We start from the raw sequence: 26,746 nt of genomic DNA on the forward strand, positions 1-26,746 counted from the left end.
ATGAATTGTTTCTAGCTCAATCAGACAAAGGGCTGTGGAAAGGAGGGGCTACGAGGGGAGGACATGCTGCAGCATTATTCATAGCTGGGAAAGTCGGAACGGCCTCTTTGTGATTAACAGTGAAGCTGGACGGTAATAACGGTGGAGAACACACAAGCCCACAGCACTCAACTCTCAGCTGGACTTAAGTGCGGGAAACATGCACGTATGTAGAGCACAACAGCGCACGGAAAAGCAAAAAGGAGCACAAGTGAATGAAATATACAGGTCGAAGCGAAAAAGAACAGAAGCAAAATTGCACAAACATGTCACTATGACGAGTTTAAGTCTAAATTATTTTTCGTGCACCAATATAGCCGGGTTGCTGAGGCATCTGTCTCCCCCTTTAGTAATTCGATATGAGTAGACAGTTTCTCTGACGACCTGGTCGATATTTTTTAAATAAAATTACTGTCCTCGAATAATGGCACGCAACCACAATGACGAAAATGTGCTCCATGGTGCCACTGCGCCTTTGTTTTTGTTATAATGATTTTCTCGGCGTACATTGACTCCCTTCCCGCTCTGTCCGGTGTCCTCATCGACTTGTTAGGCTGATAACTGCAGTAACGGACATTCTTCTGCACTTCTCTAATGTTCCAGCGGATCAATAATTACGTTGCACATTATTTTGCCTGTTGCACATGGTGCGCTCAAATTAAAATGCGTAACTGAGATAGCTGCTTTTCGCCAGACGAACCAGGCAAGGTCGGGACTCGCCACGGTGCACCAGCAGACCTTGAACACGGGTAGCCCACACAGTATCTAGCGAAAATAGCTTTGAAACGAAAGCAGTCAAATTTGCAAACACAAAGCATGTCTGCGTAAAGTCCATTTATTTCCTTACGTCACGCTGCAGGGAATAACTTTGATCAAAGACAGGCTGCATCCTAAGCGAGATGCGCGATCAATGCGATTGTATAGAAGCCGACTCCCATCTCAGATTGGATGTGTTCCCTGCTACACCGTGAGCAGTGCTCAGATTTGAGATCCCTACCCCTTTCTCATCCATGATCCCTTTGCAAACGTCGCAATATGGCTTCATTCCCAATATAGCCTGCAAATGGATCCACTCAACCTCGTAAGGAACTATGAAGCACAAAATTTCTTCCACACGCTCGTTACGCTTCCCCAGTTTCTACAAGAACCACGCACGCAGACACGTTCATCGCCACTCATTGTGTCCGCATTGTCGACGCAGTCCAACTGCAGCGCGCCATTGTTTGGCAAGAAATATGGCAGCTGCAAAAAACAAAGCGAGGCAAACGATATAGGGGCAAGGGAAACGGCAAGAAAAAGGAAAAGGAGGAGGAGGAATAAAAGCAGCGGCGGACGCCTTACACGCACTCGACTAGTGCGTGCGTGCGCGTGTCCGCGAATGCCGGTCAGGCCGCTCGCTTGACCCGGTTTCGCGGGACACCCGCTCCCCACGTCAGGACAACGCAATTCGCGTGGCCTGCCCGTCGTTCGGGTTGCGGCAACGGCTTGGATTAAGAGCGTCGAGTGTGCGCCCCCCCCCCCCCCCCCTTCTTGCAGGGAGCGCAGTACGGGTCGCGGTCGGAACAGGCGCTTTTATCGAGTGCCCCCCCCCCCCCCCCCCCCCCACCGCTTTCTCATTTTGCCTTTAGCGGCTTTCAGCGCATTGGGCGAGCAGTTGCGAAAATCGTGCACGCCTTCCGGCCTGTGTCCAAATTTTGTTGCTTTGTTTGTTTAGTTCCTTCGGGGCGTACATGGAGGCTGGCTGGGTCGGTAGTAAAAGATATATGCCGCACGGCAGCTAGACGAAGCCGCGGACCCTCTCTTCGGCAAAAATACGCTGGCACAAACAATCCATCCTTTTACCAAATAGACTTTTGGAAGGAGAATGAACAATGACTTACGGCAAAGAGGGTATTAATATTGCAGCTATGGAAAAGCATTGTCGATGCTTTTACAATGCTTTTTCTTAAGAAATGCGTATGGACAGACGTATAGCCTCAATCTCTAAATTTACGGAACTTCACTCCATTGCGGACACCTGGTTACTTTTTCTTAATTATTACGAAAAATGCGATAGGAGAGTGGTAGTGTACATAGGTGCCAATGAACTCTTCATTTCGCGTGTGTAAAAATTTATCAACAACATTGCAGGCATTTAGCGGTCGAATGTAGCCACGAACCAGGCAGGGAGGATGAATGGCGCCTCCCGGTTCACGAAAGTTCCCTGAGAGCAGGAAGCGAGGCAGAAAAAATAAAAATAAACTAAAAGCGAGTTCGCTCATTGGCGTTTATCTAATGGCAGATCATTGAAAAACGTGTGTTTATATGCACGCGTGACTTGACTCACTTCTGTATGAGCCTGAAGAAGGTTCACAGTGTTTCCAAATTTCTAAAAACGCGGGATTCGTTGATTTCGGATTCTAGTGAAATTGTGAGCGCTCCAGATACGCTAAATCGTTAAAAAAAAAGGGGGGGGGATGTACTGTCGACTGCTCATGAAGACTTGCCAGTTTTCTGGTGGATTTTGTGACTCTGTTCTGCAAATTTCTGCTTTTAAGATATATTCTTTTTTCGTGTAATAAAAAAGGGCTTGTTCGGCGAGTAAGTTCGCCGAACGCAGAATTTGACGTACAAATTCTGCTTTCGGCGAACTTACTCGCCAACGCCATGTGCCTGTGAAAGACAAAAAAAAAAAGACAAAGTCACAATATTTGACAATAAAAAAAAAAGAATCCACGTGGACGTCAGAGACATTGGTTTCTCGATAAGGCAATAATAAATGCCTTATATTTCTATAGGCTGCTTTCAAACAATGAAGTGCCTTCTTTAGTTCGTCCGACAATGCCGGCATGCATCGGATGTCGGTATTTTGACTTTAGTCGACAAAAGACATCTTCCCGCAGCTGGTCCGTACGTCACTTACAGCGCTATTCCTTTTTATGCATGTGCGCGTGGTTTTGAAGTTTGATGCTCCAGATCACACGCAGTGCTCTAAGAAACTTGTGAATATCTAAAATCAGATGACAACAAGGAGAGGGCTGAGTCGAGCTAGTTGGTTCACGTTGAACGGCACGACGAACCACGGCTGAAGGACGGGACGGAACAGGAGTTATGCGAGCTATATGCGAACAATGAGGCGTTGACTGAGCTGTGAAACATGCGGCACTTTTTTGAACGCACGGAGTAGGAAAACAAAAGCAACAAAAAAGAGAGAGGGAGTAAACAGCAAGGGCAAAATTCACTTCAAGGTAAGACGACTACGATGGTCGATCCGCAAATGCGTATGCATGCGTTATAGGTGGGAGAGACATAAAAATCGCCGTATGTTTGACACCGCTGCCCCAGGAAAACCCATCAGGGGGGGAGTTCCCCCTGTTCAAAGGTAGTCATATTTTTGCTCCCCGAAAAAAAAAAAAACTATCGATGACAATAGAAAGGACAATTTCAGATGATGAACGCTGAATTCGGAAATAAATTTTCACAAAAGCTAGCACTGGCAGAATAAAGCGCATTCGCCACCGTCGACTCCCGCGTACTACGCAGCTGTCAATGCGCTTGTTCTTTTCCATGCATTATGTGCTAACCGATCGAGGTGGAAGTCTTTGAACATTCAGTCGCCAACTTGAAAATTTTTTTATGCAGAATGTGGGCAGCTAACATCACTGCCACAAGGAACCAGGCAACGAAGTTTGTTTCTTAGCGTGTAGTGGAGTATGTATGGCACCACTTAAGCTCTGAACATGTGTGAGGTAAGGACAACCCTCATCCTCACCTTCCGAGACCTTTTTCTGTTTAGTGTGCCGTGAAGGCAACACTTTACGGCTCAGGAGCAACCTCCGTTGCTTGGTTTCTGTTTGGCAAAGCCGGTATATGCAAAGCATTGTCGCCACAAATATTTTATTTCCATTCGAGTAGATCAATCCTCCAAGACGATGCAAATGCGCCACGCTGCACAGTATTTGTGCTTGCACATCATCATAACCGTCACCAGCCGGATGACAAAGGTGTATCAGTTATGCCCTGCGCCGGCCACCCTGCACCAGCAAATCTCCCCACCTCATCCGCCCACCGTACCCTCTGCCACCCGCAGCTCCGTTTAACTTCCTCCGAATCCGTTCTGTTACCGCAACGGAACGCGTCGTGGCCTTGTCGTACCTTACGTGCGCACAATCGTGTATACTACGTAACGAAAAAACCGGCTTACTTTCTCCGCGCGCGCATTCATGCGGTGTGGGAATCGGGGAAAAAAAAAAAGAAAACGGCCTTAGGTTTTCTCACATATCATCCGTTCTCCATTCACGGCATGTCATGCGTGGCGTGATGCTCGCCAAACGAGGAAAAGAGGCGCAAAACACCTGTCGCTCGGGCGTTTCGATGCCATGAAGGATTTTTTTTTTCTCTCGGTGCGCACCAATCGACCCTCGCTACGTGACGGTTCTCCGTTAGCGGCATAGCGTTGCACGTGTCCAAAATTGTTACAAGCCTATGGATAAATTCTTACTCAGTGGCCAGCGCCAGCAGTATGTTCTATGGTCTGCTTAGTACGTAAAGCAGCAGGGCTCTTGCCTTTGTTCACACGGTTATTTTCGTCGTTGTCTTTACAAGGATTCTGTGAAAAAGGCTCATGGGTAATAAGGTTTTGGGAAAAATTCCTCGCCTGCCGTTGTTCGGACGTGAGGACCATATATGATCAGAGAATACAAGTGCTCACTGCATACCATAAAAGCTCAGCGAACCTTAAGGCTCGTTGACCCTTCCTTGGCGAATCGTCCTGTTTTTTAAGCTACTCTCAATCTGTTCGCTCTTGAGGAAGGAAGAGACATAAAAGACATACATATATGTAAAGATGAAGACATGAAGGGTGGCCCTCTGGCATGACTGCCTGTCTCCTCAGCACGACTTGATGCCTTGACATAGGCTTAAGTCTCGTCGTCTACGAACGTTCTCTTATGTGGTGCTCAATGTCAGCAATCTGCACAGCGGGCACTTTGAGAGACACCGCAGTGGAGAGCTCCAGAATATCTTCAGCCACCTGGGGTTTTTTAACGTTCCCTGACGTCGCACAGCACACGGGCATCTTTTGTGACGAAGCAGGGATGCGATGCCGCGTCCTTGGGCTTAGCAGCCGAATGCCATAGTCAAGAAGCCACCGCGCCGGGTCTCTTTGTCGGGAGATGTTTAGCTCTAACGCAGACTTTCAGAGCAAAGCGGTTTTAGTGCCTCTGCCGTATTCACACACTTTCAGGCAAGCGCAACCACAATCCAACTTTGTTGTTCGGCTTTCGTAGAGCGTTAACGCAGGCAAAGCGTCTGGCTTCGCCACCCCCTTTGTTGCCAGGCGTGGCTACGAAAAGCTTGCAACGCTGAAAACTGTTCAGCTGTCAACGGCGTTCGGCGCGATTATCGTCGGAGGCCTGAGATTACAGTGAGCCCGCATTCAAACGTGCGGTCTACTTGGTAATTGCACAAAGAGAAACTATTCCTCCGACTTTCATTGACATCCATCTCGACGCAGTTGCACAGAGAGGTAGTAATCTCACTAATTTAGTGAGTGCGAAGTGAAGGCCTCCGCAAGAACCAGATAGGCGGCGTGATCCCGAGTCGCCGTAGAGGACGTGTGATTCGGAGATAGGGCCTCTTTTGCATGTGACCTCACTGCAAAGGTCGGTGTTGGTCTGCCGCGTTCGAATGATCGGCTCACGAACACTCTGTTGTTCGTTGGAATTTCGGAGTGAGAAAGCGGAAGTCGAAGAACAGTGAAACAAAAAAAAAAACAAGCTGACCTTACCTCGTGCCACTGTGTGTTAATGAGAGCGAACGTTTAGTCGCCCTTGGCCGTGCCTGCGTAGACTACTGCAACCAACGTTACAGTAGTGCGCGTATTCATGCCGTGACTAGCGATGCAGACAAAGATTAAAGCTGCAATCGACCTACGCCGAGAGAGTTTCGCGTATTTAAACCAGAAAGGTCATACGTCGCGCTGCATTCTTGCGTAGGAAAAGTTTATCTATATCAAACGACGTGACAGTATGAAGTACGAACAGCTTAGAAGCTACAGCACCTGTGGCGTGTTCACAAAGAGGGCCTTTGAATTCTAACTTTCCAGTAGATCTATTTGCTGGAAAAATAGACAAGGCGAAACGTCAAAACGCGATTTTATGCCGGTTTGAGTGGAGCACAACACTGCCTAGCATCCCTTTCCCGCTTAAATCACATGCTCGAAGCGATTCCAGCCAATGAGTGCTTTCCTTCATAGACACTGTTGCGCTGATCCTTGGATTGCACGAGCGCGTCATTCGCTCATTTAAATGACTTGTGAGCAGCGCTTCTAACATAAGTATATCGTAACGAGCCCTTTGTTAATACAGAATCATTATTTGGCTCATCAGTCAGAACATCCGGCGTTGACCGACCATCCACGAGAAGTGCAGCAGCACTAACTACTAGCCGCATTGTCGCAAAAATCGGTTGTCTTAAGACGATTTAACCTTTGACTTTTGACCTTTGCGAGAACGGACGGTGGAGAGAAAGAGGAGCAACACAGCTGCGTCCAGGTTAGATATGCTGGTTCCCTGAACCCACTCGCCGAAGGCCCCCTCCTGCTTAACCGGGAGAGGAAAGGCGATGGGGGAACGCTCGACACGTGCGAAACCAGTTCAAAAGCGAAAGGGAATGCCGCCTCGCTTGGCATTCCCGACTATGGGGAACCTGCGCTGCCAAGCTGGCACTGCGATTGTTCCATTCGGTGACTAAAAACTGCTTTTGTCAGCCGCTTGGGCCGCTGCAAACACGTGAACACATTCTGCGCGATTAAGTACCCGCGTTTGGCTGACAGCATTCATTGCCTAGCTTCTCTCGGCGTAGCCCAGATAGCTGACGCATGGCACGTGCGCCTTCGACAGAGCGCGGAGGCTCACGCCAATAAGCGCCTGAAGGTGGCGCGGGAAATAATAGTAGTACTACCCAAAACTGCTTGCACTTCTCGCTAGGCAGTGTGTTATGGTGCTGCAATCGGCACCGCAAACTTCAGCGCAAGTTCCCCATAGGCACTTTCTGCCGTGGCTATGCTTCTCGGGTTAGTATGGATGCTAAGCAAGGGCTCTCCGGGTTGTCTGACGAAGAGTATTGTCGAATGCGACGACGGGAACAACAACGGGCAACACGACAGCGGGAATAGACGGAGGCCGATGTTGTGGATGGCTAAGAGACAAAAATAAGTGCAAGCACAGAGGCAGTATGTGCACAGAAGACGCCAGCGAGAAACCGATGAAGAGCAGGAGTTGCGAATGGATGCGAAGGCGGCTTACCGAAAGCAAAAATCGAAAGAACGTCTGGCAAACAATGATCCAGCGACGAAAATGTTCACTCTTGAGTGTGCAAAAACAATTTGGCATTTCGTCGAGAAGCCTAACCGCCAGATGAACTCGGCAAAATAATGTTTCATCATTGAGACACAACAACAATAACCATGCAAAACTGAGCATAACCACCAGATTAACACAGCAAACAGTGTATAATCATTGAGACACAACGGGCATAACCATGTAAAAACGTACCGTTGCTTCACGATATTCCGTGATTAACCGAGTTAAACCGTCTGTATTTTTTCTTTACTATTGTCAGATCAATGTGTATCCTAAGTAATAGGAACATCTCCCATTGGCATGAGCCTTCCTGCATTCAATAAATGACTTTAAATTAAATTCAGTAATGTTAAAGTCCAGTTATTATCCCGTCAGACGAATAAAACACGATGTCCTTCAGCAAGCTGCTTATGTGTGTACCTAGGCAGTTGAAACAAACACAACTTTTGATCTCTGTATGCAATCTGCTGCATAATTTACTACTAAGGCACACATATTTTAATAATCAGCATTTATTGGCGGGGCATATGACTCGGAAAGTGCTCTGCACAATGGCGAAAACAACTATAGAAGAAAGAGTATACCCTACACAGTACCGGGATAGGAATATGCACGTAATGCATGTAGTTTACGCCCTAATACGACGCATGATTGCAGTACCCGTCATCCTTGTCTTCTTCTGTGTGCGGTTGCCCCATCGCATTCCTTACCCAGTGATATTACATGCACTACGCCTTACCCGAGTAGCATTATTATAGCTTATCCGGGAGAACGCTGGAGCGACGATGGGATAAGGACACCAGTCATGTGTGGAAGTAGCTGCTTGTTAGTGCATTTCTATAATGTGTAGAACCGTTTTTGTTTTGATTCCCGATGATTCCTGACAGGCTGTCTTTGGGTGCGAGTCTGGGGAAATTCGGTTCATGTCACGTGCAGTCATTTAACCCTTCACCTCTTAAACGGCGGAGCATAATTTCTTCTTCTGCGCAGTCTGTCGAGGGGCTTCAACACGCGCTCCTTCTCGGCGTCAAAAAGAGGACAGAAAACAGGAAACAGTCTATCTGAGTGCCTGTTTACAGTGTCCACCGTTCCGTGGATCGCTCGCGAGCCGCACGCTCTTCCGCACGACATTTTATCAGTGTTGTTGACCGCCGGCTGAGTCACCGCTTATCACAGCCGTTGCTTGGGTCGCCAGAAGCTGCCGTATATATCTGCTCTGAGTGCGTGTACGCAAAACTGTAGCCTCTTTTACACTTTTTTCTTGGCTCCCGCCACGTAGATATGGCGTAAGGACTAGCCGGATTTTGTACGCAACTGACCACTCTTGTGGACTGTCACCAAACTGCGTGTTGCGAAGCCGCACAGTGCGAACTGCGTTCGCACGCGCCACCGTGGGCGAATGGGGAACCTGCGCTGCCAAAATGGCACTGCAATTGTTCCATTCGGTGACTCAAAACGGCTTTTGTCAGCCGCTTGGGCCGCTGCAAACGCGCGAACATATTCTGCGCGATTAGATACCCGCGTTTGGCTGACAGCATTCATTGCCTAGCTTCTCTCGGCGTAGCCCAGATAGCTGGCGCACGGCACGTGCGCCTTCGACAGAGCACGGAGGCTCACGCCAATAAGCGCCTGAAGGTGGCGCGGAAAAGTACTAATAGTGCTACCCAAAACTGCTTGCTCTTCTCGCTAGGCAGTGTGTTATGGCGCTGCAATCGGTACCGCAAACTTCAGCGCAAGTTTCCCATAGCTCCTTCTTTCTGCAGCTCGCCTACTGTAAGCACCTCGCCCCCTTCAGAGGTTCTCGTGTTTCCGGTGAAGGACCTCCCGTCGCTGCATCTGCTTCTTTTAACGCCACTTTCAAGAGCGCGCAGGGTCAGTTGACTTCAAGATGCAGAGGAGCTTGAGCCTGAGCAGCAAGCGGGTGAACGACAGCGGCTTTTGTCCTGTTATTTTGGTAGTGGTATCGGTCATCAACATACTAAGTACACTGACTGGAGTACAAAGATCTCCCGCAATGATAACGAATTAACCTGATTCTCTGGACACCTGCTACTTTAGTACTCTCTTGGAATCGATTCCGCAGTCCTAAATGTTTGGTTTGGTTTATTGGGGTTTAACCTCCCAAAGCAACTCAGGCTATGAGGGACGTTGTAGTGAAGGGCTCCGGAAATTTCGACCCCCTGGGGTTTTTTAACGTGCACCGACATCGCACAGTACACGGGCTTCTAGAATTTCGCCTCCATCGAAATTCGACTGTCACGGCCGGGATCGAACCCGCGTCTTTCAGGTCAGCAGCCAGGCGCCATAACCACTGAGCCACCGCGGCGGCTTGTCCTAAAGGACCATCGGTTATCTTGCCTTCGCATTAAATGCCCTGCCCATTTCTTCTTCTATATCTCGGCTGTGAAGTCAGTACCTAGCGTTTCTTCCCGGACCCAGTCTGCCCTTTTCCCACCTCTTAATGGTGCACCTGTCATTTTCCTTTCCATAGCTCGCTGCGTGGTACTAGATGTTTCTAGCATGCCGGAGACGCAACAGCGTAGACGTATACCTATTTACCGGACGCTTCCTGCGCAGTGTAGTGGCCCCGCCTGGCCTCACCCATGTCACTGCGCGCGCGCAGGAAGCGTCCGGTACTACGTCTCCGGTAGACTAAAGACGTCCATTGGCATGCAGGTCTTAACGTCCCGGCGGTCGGCTACGCGGCGGCCACAAGATGTGCGTGGTTCCCGCTTAGATGACATAAGGATGTCCGTGCAACCAAAACAGAGGTAGCTCTCTTTCTCTCTCTCTCTCTCTCTCTCCAACTACGCGTCCCCGGCGCATTGCCACGTAAACTAAAACGCGTTTTCATTTGTGTATTGTATTCATTTTTCCTGAAGCGACACGTGGGAGGTCACGAGGGACGTGGAGCTCCCGGGATTAATTTCTATCGCCTGGAGATAATTACCGAGCATTGACGTCGCACGCAAACGTTTTCGTGCATTTCCCCTACATCGAAATGCGGCCGTCGTAGTCCTGCTGTCTTGGGTTAAGCTTCACCTGGAAACACACCCCGAATTGTTGACCCATTGTGGGAACAACCTGAGTTGATGCTCCCGCAGACGCTCGAACGATTTCCAGCACTTGCTGGCCCGTGTTTCACACTGGAATTACGGTTTTGACAGCGCAACCTACCGTTTTACGCTAACCACACTATCTGTCTCCTGAGCTCCGCCTAGCTCTAAGCAGGTTCCCTGAAGGCCGTGTCAACTGACGCCACGCTGCTGAAGTGGTTTTTGAATGACGATCGTGGTGGTTGCAATACAGCACGGGGCGTTTTCTCGCAGTGAGGATGTTTACGAATGTAGAAAGGAAATGTTTATGCGGCAGCGCGGAATGTCCCGAGTGCTTGTGCATAAGGTAGGATAAAAATGAACAAGGTATAGGCGGAATTCCATGAGGTAAATAGAAAAAGAAAAGAAAATCAGAGTTCCAGTATAGAAATCCTATTTATGCGCTGCGTCTTCACTGTCAAAAGGTTGACCTGGACAGCCTTTCAAAGCTTTTCGCCAAGCGTACAGCGTCGTTGCCTCACGTGCGCAAATAATGAACCCAGCCGCCGGAAAATTTGTCAAGCGTAGATTGGGACAAGCTAGGCGCAGTGTGTGCGGACGAAGAATGCAGGCACAATTAAGGTCGCACGTGTACAGCAGGCGCAGTTCGTTCGGTCAATGCTTGTGTGATTTTCCTGTCAGTCTAACCTGCCGCTGTTCTTTTGGGGATCAGATGGCCGCCGCTGGCACAGGCAGCATTAATTGAACAGATATGGGAGAGGTTTCCATCCGGCAGTGGGCGTACACTCTAAGCACGAATACAACTACATGGGAGTATAAAAGGGAGTAAGCTGTCCTCTAGCGCACACCCTTTTATAAAAGGGGAGTAACAGCATTCTCCCTTTCTACTCCTTTCCATTTAATTGTAGTTGAGCTGATGAAAATAGCTGTTCTTTGCGTCTACCTTGCATATCTCATGAACATGGCTGACCAAATACGTTCACTAAGAATATGGCGTAAGAAAAATCGTCAAAGAGCGGTCAGTTATCGACTCGAGTCAGTTGAGAACCAGGAGTCCTTACTCGCCTGTGTAGGAACCTCCCGTACGTTATAAAATGCCAGAATTTATTACGATGAAACTCCACTCGACTGAGGTTTGTCTACAGCCGCGAGTTTGAATCGGCAGCGAGCGTGTTTTGCGGAGATGAACACATGCTTCTAGAAAACAAGTCGGGTCGCCGCTCACCCTAACTACCGCTTTTTCATTCATAACGCACTCGTAGAATTAAGAAAAGACGTGCAATCAATCCTTGAGGAAACCACGTCTACGTTCGCACACCTGTAAACCGAGTAATTACTTATTCAAAAAATTAATTCAAATCTATTCCACCTTGGAGGTCTCAGCTTCACATTGGGCCAGCACCATTCATATTTCGAGTTATTGTTCATTTCTCTCTCGCTAGCGTCCTGTTTATGTTAGTCGGTAGAACGACAGCCCCGGATAGGCGGTGGTTCTGGGTTCGATTCCCGGATCAGGACGAATGAGTATGAAGGCGCCACAGTGCCAAAGGTAACTGCATTTTCTAAATTCTAAAAATTAGTATGGATATTACTTAAGGTGGGCTACACGCCTCTCAGTAAATAAGGAGACTAACAGAAAGAGGTAAAAAGTGGACCGTTCAGTATTAGTTAACCAGCCTGTAGTACGTCGAATACCACGTCAAGAGAAAAGCGGCTTTTTCCGGTCAAAGGACCTCCTACCAGCCAATAGCCCTGCCCTCGAGCCTTGAGGGTAAAATAAATGAAATGGTGTTGGTCGATTCTCATGAACCTGTTAGTGCGACAATCCAGGGAGCTGCAGATGAAAGGCGATAGTCTCCTTCCTGCATTGTCGGAGATTGTCGCCTCCCTGCATTCATGCCACTCCCTGCATTTTCACGCCCAGAATCGTGAGAACCGGCCGATACCATCAGCTGGATGGGGTCCTTTGATGGGGAAAGGTTGATTTTTTCTTGACCTGTATCGGACTATATTTTCAGTACGTCTTAACAGCATGCTGATGCGCCACACCCCTGGCAATGCTACACCGAAAAAAGCGCTCTTCTAATTCAGAACGCCTATTTTTAATATTCACAGAACACGCCAGGTGAAACAACAGGCCGTATATGCGTAAATCAGACACAACTTCCTGTCCACACGTGGCAATGCCAAGGTTGCCAGGTTCCGCTTCTAGCTAACTTCACGAATGCTCCTCCGAAGGTCATCGTGCGAAACGGGGTACAACTAACGTCGAGGGCATTCGTTTTGTTTCCTTTTTTTACAACCTCTCCGTGACCTTCAGTCTCGCTTGACTCAAGTCGTCGGTTGTCATAACAAGCCACTTTCCCCAACAGAATGGGACCCGCACGTCGCACACATGACGTCCTATCCTGATGCTGTTGAGGACAGCTGCCGAATAACAGCCTATAGAGAATAAACGGATGCGTCGTTGGCCGAAAACACCAGCCGTGTGTCTTCTTGGATCAGAGTGGTAATTACGCATTGTCTGAGGCTAGCCGCGTGTCTCAGAGCACTTTAAGAGACGCCTCTTAATTTCATATCATTCGGATGCAGGCGAGGAGGTGGACACTATCATCCTTTGACAATGCTGTCTGCTGATGATTTTCACGGCGTAGAGAGGGCGCCTAAATTTATTCAATATGTCGGCGTTACGGAAGACTGCTTCTGCGTCCACCCCTAGGTAGAATAGGGCTTACTTTCAAATTTCGCGATAAACTCGCGCTTGTTTATCGCTGGTGGCAACACTGGGTGAGCCAGCCTTTTTTTACTCGAGGGAGTCAATGGATAGACGAGAGACGGGGAAGAAATCGCAGACGGGCAGTTGAAAACGCCGGCTGGCGTGAAAGCGGAGGGGCAGACGGTTGACGCGCGCTTTGGAAAAAAATTGATATTCTAATTACATCAACGGTGAACACTGTCCTACAGCTGGTGAATGCCAGAAGTATAACACTATAGCACTTAGCTAGTTGACATGATTCGGCCGTTTAATGACGTCCGCCAACACCGGTATTACTACGTGGCAAAAAGCTTCTCTTAACCTCATCTGCTATGTTGCAAGAAGCAAAGCTTGGATGCTTAAAAGAACGAATAAAAACGGCTCGAATTAAATTTCTTGGTCGTTTGTATTTTTCAAAACTAGGCATAGACCGCCAGGATTTCATAACTAAACAGTCATCTAAGAAATCTCGTCATAAGCATAAACACAACACTGAACCTATTTTTGCCCACACGAATGCCTGTAAGTATTCATTTTTTCCTAATACGATTACTGATTGGAACGCACTCCCCCATGATTCTCCTTTGCTTGCCTGCCCTGAGTTATTTCAACCGTCGGTTGGCGCCGCCTGTGACGCGCTGTGTTGTTGGCAGTGCGTATTGTTTCTTTCATCCTGTGCCTGTTTAGCGTTCTGTAACTGTTGGTCGTCCTTCTTAGTACTTGTTTCGTCGTCATGTTTTTTTTTCTTTCAAGGTCGAAGCTTTGTACTTTATTGTTTTGTACTGTGCCTCTCCTGCTTGGACCGTATTTGGTACGCAGTATGTGATAAATAAAAATAAAAAAGAACCTTGCTTTTAAAATGTTTAGCCACTGTAGTAAAAAAAAAAATCACTAGATGTATTCGCGCAAGAGAGCCCTGGGGGTGCATCCTGACTGTAAGAGAAACGCAGGCAAACGTGCAGCGTACGGTCGCCAACCCCGCGGCGCACCGATGCATACAAGAAGTGGCAGTTGCATCCGTAACGCGCGAGGTAAATTTATCATGGCGGCGACATTTCCAAAACTCAAAACCAGCTCTGTAGGAATGAACGCCTGATAGGTATTCAAATGTTCATGCCTTGCATGGCCGGAATGGGGACCCTCCGAGGTGTTTTTTCGTAGGAGTAAAAATGGTGGGAACGCTGCGCTGTTGGGAGCTGTTTTCATAATTCCAAGTGAAAGGCGTATTTCCTGAGAGTGAAAAAGACGAAACTATATCCTTGGCTCAGCAGATCCGACTTCACCCCTTAACTCGCAAAATCGTGGCTCGTGACGGTGCAGTAACCAGCCGCTTTATTACAAGCACAAACGACTGAGGCTCATTTTCCTCTGAAGAACACAATAGCCCATTGATTTGCTGTTGGCTGCTTTTTTTGTCACATTCTCGATCCGTCGCGTGCCCCATGTTGCATGGCGCAAGGCTGCAAAACGCATTGCCATCAGTTGCATTCCTCGGACGGCGGAGGGGTCGAGCAACTTTTGAAGAGCGGTTTGAGACCAGCTTCGTAAGCGCCTATTCTACCAAGCCGCGGCAACTGTTGTCAGGAAGAAGAGCCTTGTGTGTTTGGTAAGGCCGCAGGACCATACCACTAACTCTTCTCTTCAATCACTTTTCTTTTCAATATGTGGCTATGGTGGACCAATTGCCGGCACAATTAACCCAAGAATAATCCCACCTGTAGCTACCAACCTCCCCCACCTCACTTCCACTCTAGACACGGCTATGTCACTTTACGCCCACATCTGTCGGTCGTCCGTGGTTCCGCCAAGACCCCACGGAATTGCCATCGGCTTTCCGCTACACGGTGAAAAAGGTGTTTCTGCCTGCTGATCTCAAGATTAACCGCTACCTGTGCACTAGGTGGCGCTGAATTTCGGATGCCATTTTCATAACCGTGATTTCAATTTTCTTCGCAAATTGTTACGATCACTGGCCGATCAAAGCTATAGGATAAACCAGGACTCATGGCTTGTGTCCCTTCAAGCAAACGCTACGGTGCAAGTTGTCACGCTCTGTATGCGCAGCGGATTGCGACGAGCTAAAATGAAGGCTTGAAGACGAAACTACTGATCATCATCATCATCATCATCATCATCACGGTCGAATATATACGAAGCTGAAACCCTTCTGTCCTTTTTTCGCAGCGGATGACGTCAAGCGTAAAGCATGCTACTTTGTTTGTTTTTTTGTTTCCTTGGCCCGACAAGCTTGTACGCACGCGAAAAGACAACTGAGTATCCTTGCGGCATCAAAGCTCTGTTCGCGCGGGTTTCCAATATCCTACAAGTCCACCAACTCTGCCAGCTATCTTTGCTATTCTGTGTGTTTTCACTCTAGGGCATAAATGAGGAGGACATCAGTTCGACGATGTTCAGATGCAACGCAGCGATCATGTCGAGCATTCTTGTATGAAAAATTTGAATATTGGAATATTGTAAATACTGTTATGGAATTATTGAAGGTAATTGCTCATTCTCCTGATGATGCGCAGCAAAGTGTTTTAAAGTTTTTCCGTCGCTCACGTCAAGTAGTTAAGACAGCCATAGAAAACGAATAGGGAACATATTTGACAGTAGCGAAAACGTTAATAGCAGAAGAATGCAAGGCTGCTGGTGAGGAGAGCTCTGCGATTATATCGATTGTGGAGCAAAATTTTGCACTGTATGAGAAAATTGCGTTGAGAAACTCTTCACCGTTGAGAAATGCTTTTGTCCAGCATTGCTGGGCACGTGACTAGAAAATCGGACCGCAGGAAAGGGTCACTGTACCATCGCGATCTGAAAGACGAGCCGACCATCTCCAAGCATGGAGATAGGGCACGTCCTTGACATGGCGTCGTTAGTTTTGTTAACGCGTCGAGCGGAAAGCATTTCAGATCTCGTTGGCGGCAGATAGGGCTTTTCGCTTTGGCCGCAATAAACCGAGATCTGTTGGAAAACAGCCAAACACAGATGTTCCCAGCCGTGCAGTTCCGGTTACGAACACAGCATGAATCTTCGTTGCATGCATACAAGATCTCGAACGCTATGTGCCCTTAAAATGAAGCTTAGCCGTTATGTCTCATTCATGCGAACACAAATTTGGCCCAGCCTAGAAAATGCGCGCTGAAAATCGGAAGCGGGGTTGGGAGTATATTTACGTGTGGCCCAGTTTATATCTTTTGCTACCAAACTGCTTGTTTTTCTCCTTGTATCTTCAGAGTCAGTGAAGTGACGGAACATTGGATGAGTCCTTAGATACAAATCTATCCTTTCAAATAAAGCGTTGTTAACATGTAAGATGCCCTAGCAACAAGCCCAAGTTTCTGAAGCCGTGAAATTTAGCGATCGCGCATAAAAACCAAGTGTGCACATTCATGTGTATGCATAATGTAAATTTATGCAGAGCGCTCGCTCGCACAAGCAGTGCCATTAACCCGAGCGTTGTTGCACACGTTCTTTTCATTCGCCTAGCGCAATATGCGAAGTCAGGCCGTCGCCTTCTTTTCTATATCTGAAGAGAACGACCGCCATTGGCGTCATTTGCTTTATATTCGCTGCTGCTTCTGTAATGTTCGCGGCTGACGCCAGACTGAAAGGACACCGGGATGTAGGCATTGCGGCAGTTGGGCGATAAGCGGCTCGGCTCGCGGCCATCTCAGCTAATGGGAAAACCACGGTAGCATTCTTGCTGGAGCCATTTCTCCGCCTGCGCGCTTCCAAAAACGGCGAGATGAAATTCCAACTTTCTAAATTTCAAATTTCGCTTTTCTTGATGCGGCAGTCCAGCTGCCCAGTAGTGCTGTGCCCTGCTTTTAATTTTTTTTCTTTCCTAGGAGCCCCGTCTGCAAAGCGAGCCCATAAAATTAGGGCTTCCTTCTTAGCGAGCCCTTTTCGTGTGCCCGCTTCAATTCACTGACCTTTGGTACAAGCGACCTTTAGTAGTGCACGGGCTAATCCCACGCGTGTTCCAAGGCGTATACGATTAATCTGAGACCGAGGCCACTTCCTGTGTTGACACAACGGGGTCTATCGTTCAAGTGGTATCGAACGAACGGCTGCGTGAGGTCGCGTACCGCATTTACTCGTCTATAATCCGACGCCTCGTAAATATAAATTAGTGAACAAAAATGTTCTTGGACTGTTTGCCCTTTCCCGCTGTGAATTAAGAAGCTCTACAGCGACACTTTTAAGGTTGGTTTTTGAAGTGCACGCTGCATGACGTGGACTGTCTCGCCTCGCGAGATCTGCAGGCCACCGGCCAGCAGACGAACATATTCATTTCTTTAGTGCATACAACGACGCGAAAGTTATCAAACGAGCACTTATGACGGATCGAAGCTGGTCTGTATCAATTGGTCAGTGCATTATAATGACAAAGAAGCTACTTGCTCTTATACCGGAGCTTGTATAAGCTTGAAAAGGCAAAAAAACAAACGTAAAACAGACACCGCCGCCAGCGGGCTTTTTCGCAAAGTGCAGCGACGTCAGTGAGATTGCTTTCGTACACGGATCTCTGAGGCAACGCCGAACCGCCATCCATGGCACAAGAATGCGACCAATTAGCACAAAAGCTCGTTTTACTCCAGTTCCAACGTCATTGTCAATGTGACGAGTTTGAATCGTGTGGCAGGAAAAAAAATGTTACATATTCAACTACTAATTTCATAGGAATGCACGAGTAATTCGCTGTCGAACGAGCGTCAGCAGAAACCACAACGACGAAAGAAATCGAGTTTCGCTACGAACGAAAATCGAATGGAGTTATCCTCAGGGTCCCATGAAGCCCAGGTAGACTACACCGTAGGGTCTAAACACTAATACGCCCATATGGGAGTAAAAAAAAGAGTAATCTGTCCACCAGCCCTCTATCTTTTATAAGTGAAAGTGCTCTAGAGGAGAGCTTACGCCCTCTCTACTCCTTTCTGTTTACAGTCTAGGCTGCTCCAGAAAGCCCTTCCTGGGCGCCGCCATATCTATCGCTGGCCAGCTGTGTGCAATGCTGCACAGAGCAGGTGCTTTGACTTCTGCCTGTACCTGAAGGACAGGTCTATCTATCGTTGATAACAGATAGGAAACAGAGAGACTCAAGCGTGTATCAAGGGTTGGCGACCTACGTGCCAGTTATCTCAAGTATCAAGTTAGTGTTTATTCTTAATTGCGAGATGAACGACGGGTTCTTTAGGCCGGCGCTTTCGGTAAAGTAATCTTCACTCGAAAGCAGCCCACTCAGGATCCTCGTCCCACTCAATTCAAGTGCAGCGACTGATCTGTATACACTTGCATTTAGAGGCGCGGCGTCAGCGTGCAACTCAGGATATGTGGGAACAAACATTGAAATAAGAAAGACACTTTCCGCGTGTATAAGAAATGCGCGGGCAGGTTATTTGCCTATCGGGGCGCATTGGCTCGGGGTGCGAAGCCGCCGGTAAACAAGGCCAACTAGACGGCCTTCCCTGTCAACGCATCGCTTATTTACGTTCGCGCATGTCGGCGAAGGAAGGGAAATGTAATGTAAGATGTAATGAAAGACCAATAAAATGCGCAGCTCATTTACAGAGCCCTGGAGACTCCACTCTGGATGTGAACGCCGCGTCAGTTACTTTCCTGCTTCAGCACGCGTGAAAAACTTCTTGACGTGGCTACAGATAGGTCACGTAGGACCAAGAAGGAAGAGAAATTAGAAAGGCAGAGGCTGAATGCGGGTGAGGGGGTGAACTCGCAGTCCCGCATTTTTTACAAAATGTGAAACATTAGACGTTTTTGGCATACCGAAGGCCCATTAGCGGAGACATGCTGAGAACGGTATGCTAAAAACACCTATTTTTCTCAAAGTGCCCACTTTGGAAGCAAGGAGTCGGTTCTGCATAGCCCGAGCCCCGAAGGAAAGCTGGTAACCTTGAAACCGGCGGTGAAAGATTCGCGTAAACAGTTGGTTGCGTGCATTTCATCGGCATGCAGTCAGCGATTGCTCCCAGTGAAGAGCATGAGAGAAGCACACTTTTCGTTCTTTTGCTGTGAAGTTTCCGTCTAGGCGTACGAATCTTTTCGCGCGTTTTCTATTTCGACGACGCAGAAACAAAAATAAATTTGGTTCTTGAACCCGTAGCATTCCTTTTTATGCTGCTCGAACCTGTGCGCATTCATGAGTGAGCGGTTTTTGCGAGCAAGAGACACGCCATGCGGTACTCCTGATGCGTATAGTCGGCTAAATGCGCTGGCTTACTTTTTTTGATGCCTCAGAGGAGTACGATGAACTATATAAACTACCTGTTCAAGCGTCTGCTATCGGTTTGATCTTGCATGTGTTTCGTCATGGCCTTTCTTGAAAACCTTCCGGCACTCCAGGTAAGCCTTCAGTTTTGATACAGTGATCGAGCCGCCCCGTTCACTTCTGCTCGTCTCTGTTGTTCTTGCGTTGCATACTTTAGGCTGCGGCGAGCCACGCGCTGGAAAGGACTCGAAGCCGGGCAAACAGTTAGCGGAATTATTAAAGGGAACACGTTACGAGGATTCGAGCAACGATTACACCGTAAGCAGGAGCCGCAAGGACATTTTTTTCTGCGTTATAATTTTCTCCCGTGTGAATAATAATAACCAAAAGGCATTATTAAACTTAAAAGCCGAAATAAGAACGAAATTAAATTCGTTCTTGTACGCAAGCTGGGAGTTACATTTATTATTTTTAAGCAACAGCGCGAAAGACATAGACCTAAGGAACAGGCACATAGGACGAACGCTCACACTGCAGCTACATCAGAGGTAGCTAGAGTGTAAGCGTTCTTCCAGTGTACATATGTGTCCCAGTAAGAGAATGCTACACTTAAAGAATGTTGCAGTTAGAAAATGTTGCACTTAGAAAATGTTACACTTAAAAATGTTACACTTAGAAGATGTTACACTTAGAAGAAGTTACACTTAGAAAATGTCTTACACTTAGAAAATGCCTCACACCTCGAGGATGTGTTACAATCAGGGGTAATGTGAAAATGGTTTGACCGGCTCTGAACTACAGAAAAGTAGGTTTCAACGCGTAGCAGGAGAACAACTTCATGGCTCCGCCTTTCGAGCTCTCTGCGCATTTATTTCGTTCCTCGGTGAAACCCACTTTTCTTGAGTTCAGAGCCATTTTAACCATTTCCCGTGTCCCCTCTAAGCGTGACGCATGCTATACATGCATGCCATCCGTCGGATGCGCAAACCAAGTCGCGGCGTTCTTCGGGGCATTGAGTTTAGAACTGTGGCTAGTTTGGTCGGAAATCTCGAAGAACACAGCGTGCAAAGAAGATAAAAAACAAAGCTAACCGTGGGATCCGCGTTCACCATCCCTCGAGTGCCGTTGTCACGTTCCGCATTGTTTCCTTCAAAGTACTCCTGCACCTAGAAGGACGCGCGGCAATAGCCACGACAATCGCCCGCATTGAGTACGCAAACAACGTTTTGCTCTGGCTGGTACGGCCCTCCTATTGTATAGATATGATTTGCAGGAAGACGTGTATTCTCCGTTGAGTGTGTTCGTGACGCGTATCGCTAGAATGACGTCAAGCGTCGGAGGTTATCACTGAACGCACGCAACGCCGATTGCTATTATTAAAGCACGGCGCGCTTACAGGCGGAGCTGACTATATTTAGGAGCCTTCGCAGAGTCTCAAGAGTCACGCGATTTTCCACAGTAGGCGAGGAGGACTACTCTCGCGTTGCTTTACAATAAGCCAGTGTGTTAGCACGATTAAACGCGTGCGCTAAAGCCAACACGCGAAAATGGTGCGTGAATATTGCGCGCGAAAAACCATTATCCGTTTTGTTTTAAAGACAAAAAAGTAAATTATTGGACGGCCGTCAAAGATGTTGCGAGTGGAAACTCGCTTCTGGCCAACCATCTTGTCTGGCGCAGTAACGAGCGACCGTGTGACAAAATGCTCACGAATGACCACACGATAATTTGCACAGACACGGCAGAATTGGAGGTATTGTAGCCGGAGCTGCCGTGGGGCTTGACCAGGGGCCCAGTGAGCTTTGAAGGAGAATAAATGATCAGACTACACCTGCTCTGCACCTGCGCTTATCCAGTGCACAGGTGTACCTGTGTGGAGGCCGGAAGGTGCCAAACCGGCCAACATCCCCCATACAGCGGGTGCCGTAGAATGGATGCTAACAACCTGTTGCGTGTGAAAATCGAAAATTATTGCACTGAGAAACAAACATATTTTTCGTGCTAATAACTGGAACATGTGAGCATTTTCGTCAGAGTGGTAATAAATTCCATGACAAACAACTTCTTGCATTGCGTTCTCCGAGAATCGGCGTCAGTATGACCTTCACAGGGTATTTTATTACTTCCTCGATGCTTAACGTCACCGATTTGTCTTTTCCCTCTCGAATGGACGACCGTAGTCAAATTAGCTCTGGAAAGGGTACCGCTGACGTCGCGACTGAAGTTGGCCGTCACAGGAAAAAAAAGAAGATAGTCCATCATATCGGAGGCATAGATTCGGTTTGATAAACGTTTCGTGAGAGATGTTCGTGCTTGGCATCTTTTGATTGCACTCATATCAAAGCAGCTGATATTTTTCATCTGCAATTCCGGCTAAAGATAATCACGCTGCTGCCTACACACACAAGTACGGAGAAAGCTAACTGGGTCTCAAGGTCTCCGTATAGCCGCAAGGGAGCTTTAACTAGTAGATTAGAATTCAGCAGTATTTTTCAACTGGAAAGTTGAAACAACACAGCGATAAGAGAGACGCCGTATTGAAGTGTATACAGCATCTATTCCGTTCATGCCCCAGGGGGCTCAGTGAGCCTGTTACAAAGATCTCGGCGCACAAAATGCTCTTCGCCCGCAACAGACATGGGTGTAATCTGCCATATCATGCTCAGCTGGAGAGCGCTTTACGCAGTCGGTCCTTCGACCAGTGCCTGGTCTGTTCACGAAAATAACAACGCGTACAAAAAGAGCAACACCGTATAATTTTATTTCTGTATTGATTGCGGAAACGTGATTAACCGCTTCCGCCGTTCTCAAGGTAAGAGGTCACGCATGATTTGTCAGTAAGCCAAAAGGAGCTGCATTAGCAATTATTACTTAGTAATCTACGCCATATTTGAGGACACCGGATTAACTTCGAGCACCTGTATTCAAAGGGCACCGGAAAACCAGCAAACGCTCATTTATTGAACCTCGTATTAACCGAAACGCGGCCGGGTTCGAACCTGCCTCCAGAGTCTGAACGCCGTACGTGTTGAGATAGCAGGTCGTTAAGAAAGAGATTAGTAAAAAAAAGCAAATTGTACTCACGTTTTTGAGAGTAGCTTCCTGAGCTGGACTCAAGTCATCGATGTGACCACTCATTTTGTCTACGCGTCTTCTGCAGACAGTTGCCGAAGATGGTCCGTTCGTCCGCAAAATTAAAACCTCCGCAAAGCACTCACTCGGTGAGAAGGAACTACGCTGGTTCTGCAGAACGCTCGCGCACAAAATGACAGGTAAAGTCGTCCTCCAAAGCCGATGGCGAAAAAATTTCCAGCGCCGATCTGAACAAAAAGCGAACTTCCACAGGCGGCCGCTCTTGCCCGGCGTCTCTCAACGGGCAGGAGTGAATGCTCCCGCGCGCGGCGTTCCGCGGTCGTCTGCTTGTCGGGCAAGCGGGATCAAGCGGGACGGGTTCTCGTTTTTGTTTGCGCCAGTGTGGCCAGCCGCGCGGCGCCGCTTCCGCTGTCCTTGACGGAAAGAGCGTTCCCCCGAAGCAGTTACGGAGGCCAGTCAGCGTTTGTGAAATCGCCCCTGTTGCCGACCGGATTGCGCAAATCTCGTCCGTGAGCTCCGAGGGAACAAAGCTTGTCCCCGAGATAAATGGAGCCAGTCGTTCGATGCTTTCGCATTGCGCTTTATTGTGATTTGTGCTCCGAGCGGTAATAATTTGTCTCGAATTTTCCTCTTTCGCGTCTCTAAACGGGCTGCGGCAGTAGTGGTAGGAAGACACGACAGAAGAATCTTTCTTTTTCGATTGTTTTTTAGAGGGAATGACGATTCAGTTTATTGCCTTCTATGCACGATTGGGCTTCGCTAAGTGCTCAATAACAGCGAGAAAAAATAAAGACCGCATGGCCAAGAAGCCAACGTTACTCAATAAGCAACATCATTGTACCGTGGTATTACGGATCAAAGTGAGAAACCCTGAGAAGATTAATAAGTGTTCCAGCCACGACACGCATCACGGCATGATGCGGGGCCAGGCAATAAAGTAAAAATAATTAAACAATTAGAGCGATGGAGCGAGTAGAGGGAACGGGGAAGTGAGTTATTCAGGACACGCAGCGTACTTGAGCGTCGAAGAAAAGGGGAAAGAGTAAATACCACCTGTGCAGCTACAACCAAGAATTTTTATACAATAAAAAAAGAACCAAAACTGTTTTGCGAGTATCGGCCAAGGCTTGCTGGGTATATATATATATATATATATATATATATATATATATATATATATATATATATATATATATATATATATATATATATATATATCAGGGCTTCGTTTTTGACCACGTGGAATGAAGGTCATCTGCAGGAAAGCATAGCTTGCGCTCAGGCTAGTTGGTTGACCAATGGAAGCGTTTGCAGGCGCAGCGTAGTAATGGCTAGACACAGGTTAAAAAGGGACAAGAAAAAAAAACGACACCGTGCTTGCGCTTAAGGGCGCTCTACGATCACTTTTTTTTTCCGCATGCGCACGCGTCGTTGCGACAGTGCGCAAGGGCTGCGCAAGGGCCGAACAATGGAGCGCATGAACGCATTCGCCTGTGCGCACAAGTTGGTTCAACTTGAACTTTTTTCCGCACGAGCGGATGGTCGCATCACGCTATTGGCTGCTGTCCCGGGACGTGCCAGCGCAGCGGTACCAGGCCGCGCCTCCTCAGCAAAATGGCCGCCCGTAAAGCGGAGTGAGAAACCAGGCCTAGTAGGTGGTAGCTGTGCCGAGAAACACATAATATTGGCCGCGTGTGACTATTACTAGTGTTGACAGCGACTTCGAGCTTCACTGTGTGCAACAGCGGCAAGCGGCAGTTTCCCGCCAAGTTGTTTCGTCGCCGTCTACACTGAGTTGACCGAGCGACCTACAAATCTACGCTGTCTACGCCAGACGTAACAGTACCGGTTTTCGCGATGACTTTATTTAGAGCCGTTTGTGATAGTTTCAAGTGGTATTTATTCGCGCGACAACATTTACGAACATAACGAGAAACAGCTCCCCAGGGTGAATTTCCTGTGCGTACAGCAAGCTTCACAGCGCAGTGATAAGCATCAGTGTAGTGCAAGTGATTGCAGTCGGAACGAGTGCTTTTGCGTCAGTCATTGACATCGCCTGCAAGTATAATTACGTTTGAAAACCTTACTACGCCAGCCTTGTTTTCCGAGTGCTGAAATGAACTTAGATCTGTACAGGCTACAGCAGATCCTGGTTCGGGTGCACTCGTGTGTAGTGAGTTTGAGAACTGCCGTGAGTGCGACGTGACGAAATGAACTTCGTGCTCTGCAGCGATTCGCATTCGTTGCAGCGCTTGCAGTGATCGCAAGCACTAGTCGTTGTGCTTCGGCGTAGCCATCACCGATATCGATCGTAGTTCGTGTGTACTGTGTTAGACAACCGCCGTGAGTGTGACGAGACCATTCTGAAACGCATGTTTTGCATATACGAAACGACCTCGGCTGCACGGCTGTTGAGCTGTTTTCTGCCGGGACTACAGAAGCGCTGCCAGCATTCTGCGGCGTTGTGCTCAATAAAGTGCAATTTGCGACTATGAGTGGCCGGATTGCAATGGTATGTCGGCGGCACTGTGCAATCTGTGTGAAAATTTCACATTGGTGTGCATGGCAGATCTCACACCTGGAGCGTCTTTTTTTTTATTTCCGGCCGGCTGCGCGGGACCATATCTGCAATAAATAATTCCGTAACAAATTGAATGAATCCAGCTTCCCTTGCATGTGATCATGGTCTGAGCCAAAGCAGTAGTGTTAAGTTTGGGTTGTAACATATCGCCAGATAAGGAACACTTATGTACGAACAAAAACAATTGTCGCAACTCATTCACCGGTGGTTCACAATGCAGAAGTCTCTAATATGGGCCCACTAGTCCACCTCTTGTTCATGAGCATTTCATTTTATCTGATGCCAAAAAATAGAAAAGACCACAGCAGATGCTTACGCTTCTGAAAGCAGTAAACCCATACACAAATGTGCCTGATTAATATGAACACATTGGTTCCGGATCAGAACTGTACATAGAGTTTTCCTTAAAGCGAATCGCGATTAAAAATGGAAAGCATTTTCAGTAAACTGCTGTGATTACAATTTATTTTTTGCTTGGCAGCATGGAGTGAAGGTAGATTTATGATAAATGCTTGCAATATTAAGTCTATTATCGTGGTTGCCATGGCTAATGGTAAAATGCAGCTGTCTCGAAGTGCTCCGTGAGCCATGGCAATCGGGATAGAAACTGTACTCTCTGCACCTGATCCCATATTCATTGTTGCTTTCCCTACACTGCTGAACATCTCGGCTTCATTGGTGTCGAGCAGTTGTTAACTAGCGCTTCCTAGGTAAGCAGCAGCAGCTTGTGTGAAACATTCTCGAAGCCTTTAGAAGCATATGTCATCAATGCACATGCATCTGCTGTGTTCATTTACCTGCGACTGCCTGCAATGAACATTATTTGCCTGCTGTATGAAGGCGATGGTGGGCATATGAGAATGTATTTGTCAGAGATGTAGAATGCTTCATAGATTTCTTTCACCTTCTTTGCGATTGCTGCATCTTTAAATTTGTTTGCTTGAATGTAGATGCTTGTTTGCACCTTCCACAATGCTCAGCTGTAGATTTCTGCGGACACACAACTGTTCACATTGGTCGTATGGCCGGGACAGGGCCCTATTTTTGTATATTCCCAAAACCACGTTAACAGGGTTTATTTTGATATTTCAAAATGTGCTATGCGCTATTGCACTGTGGTTGGCCCTGAAATGCTGACGTTAAGTCGTTTCTGAAAGTCCAATAGTGCCGGTACAGCCATGTACCTGTCGAGGTAGAGATCACATTTAATTTGAACCAATTTCCTTACTGCTTGGATTGTATTTGCAGATTCCCGGCTTTGCACCTGTGCCAAGTTCTCCTCGTGCCCGACATGCTTTAACTCGAGTGTTTTTTTTTTCTTCTTGCCATGTACTCTGTTCAAAGGAACATTAAATTAGTGTTGCACGTAAACATCTGTTAGATTATAACAAAAGGTTACACAGGCAGCAAGCGGCTTAATTAATTTGTGCAGTGAACAAAGTGCGCCAGGAAATGAGTCGCCGAGCCTTTCAATGCCAATGATTTTGACACCATAAAGAGAAGTGCTTAGTCAGTCAGAAAGTGCAAGCGGAGAGAGTCGGCGTGCCTGGCAGTTCAATGCTTAACAAAAACTCACGCTATACAGCAAGGGGTATGAGGGCAATTCCAGGGTGCAACAGCCATATGATTCAGTCTGTATTTGTTGCC

General features: G+C 47.6%; 1 protein-coding gene across 1 annotated transcript in view; it reads right to left on the reverse strand.

The window, feature by feature from the left end:
- The window catches only part of LOC144121361 (SEC14-like protein 2), a 54,626-nt gene extending 31,768 nt beyond the window's left edge, over nucleotides 1-22,858 (reverse strand). Inside the window, exon 1 of the mRNA XM_077654551.1 lies at nucleotides 22,510-22,858. Coding sequence (XP_077510677.1) covers nucleotides 22,510-22,563 — 54 coding nt within the window. The 5' untranslated portion in view covers nucleotides 22,564-22,858. The remainder of the gene's footprint in view (nucleotides 1-22,509) is intronic.
- Between the last annotated feature and the right edge of the window lie 3,888 nt (nucleotides 22,859-26,746).

This window comes from Amblyomma americanum, chromosome 2, assembly GCF_052857255.1.
Source record: "Amblyomma americanum isolate KBUSLIRL-KWMA chromosome 2, ASM5285725v1, whole genome shotgun sequence".
In the NCBI taxonomy this organism is placed as follows: domain Eukaryota; kingdom Metazoa; phylum Arthropoda; class Arachnida; order Ixodida; family Ixodidae; genus Amblyomma; species Amblyomma americanum.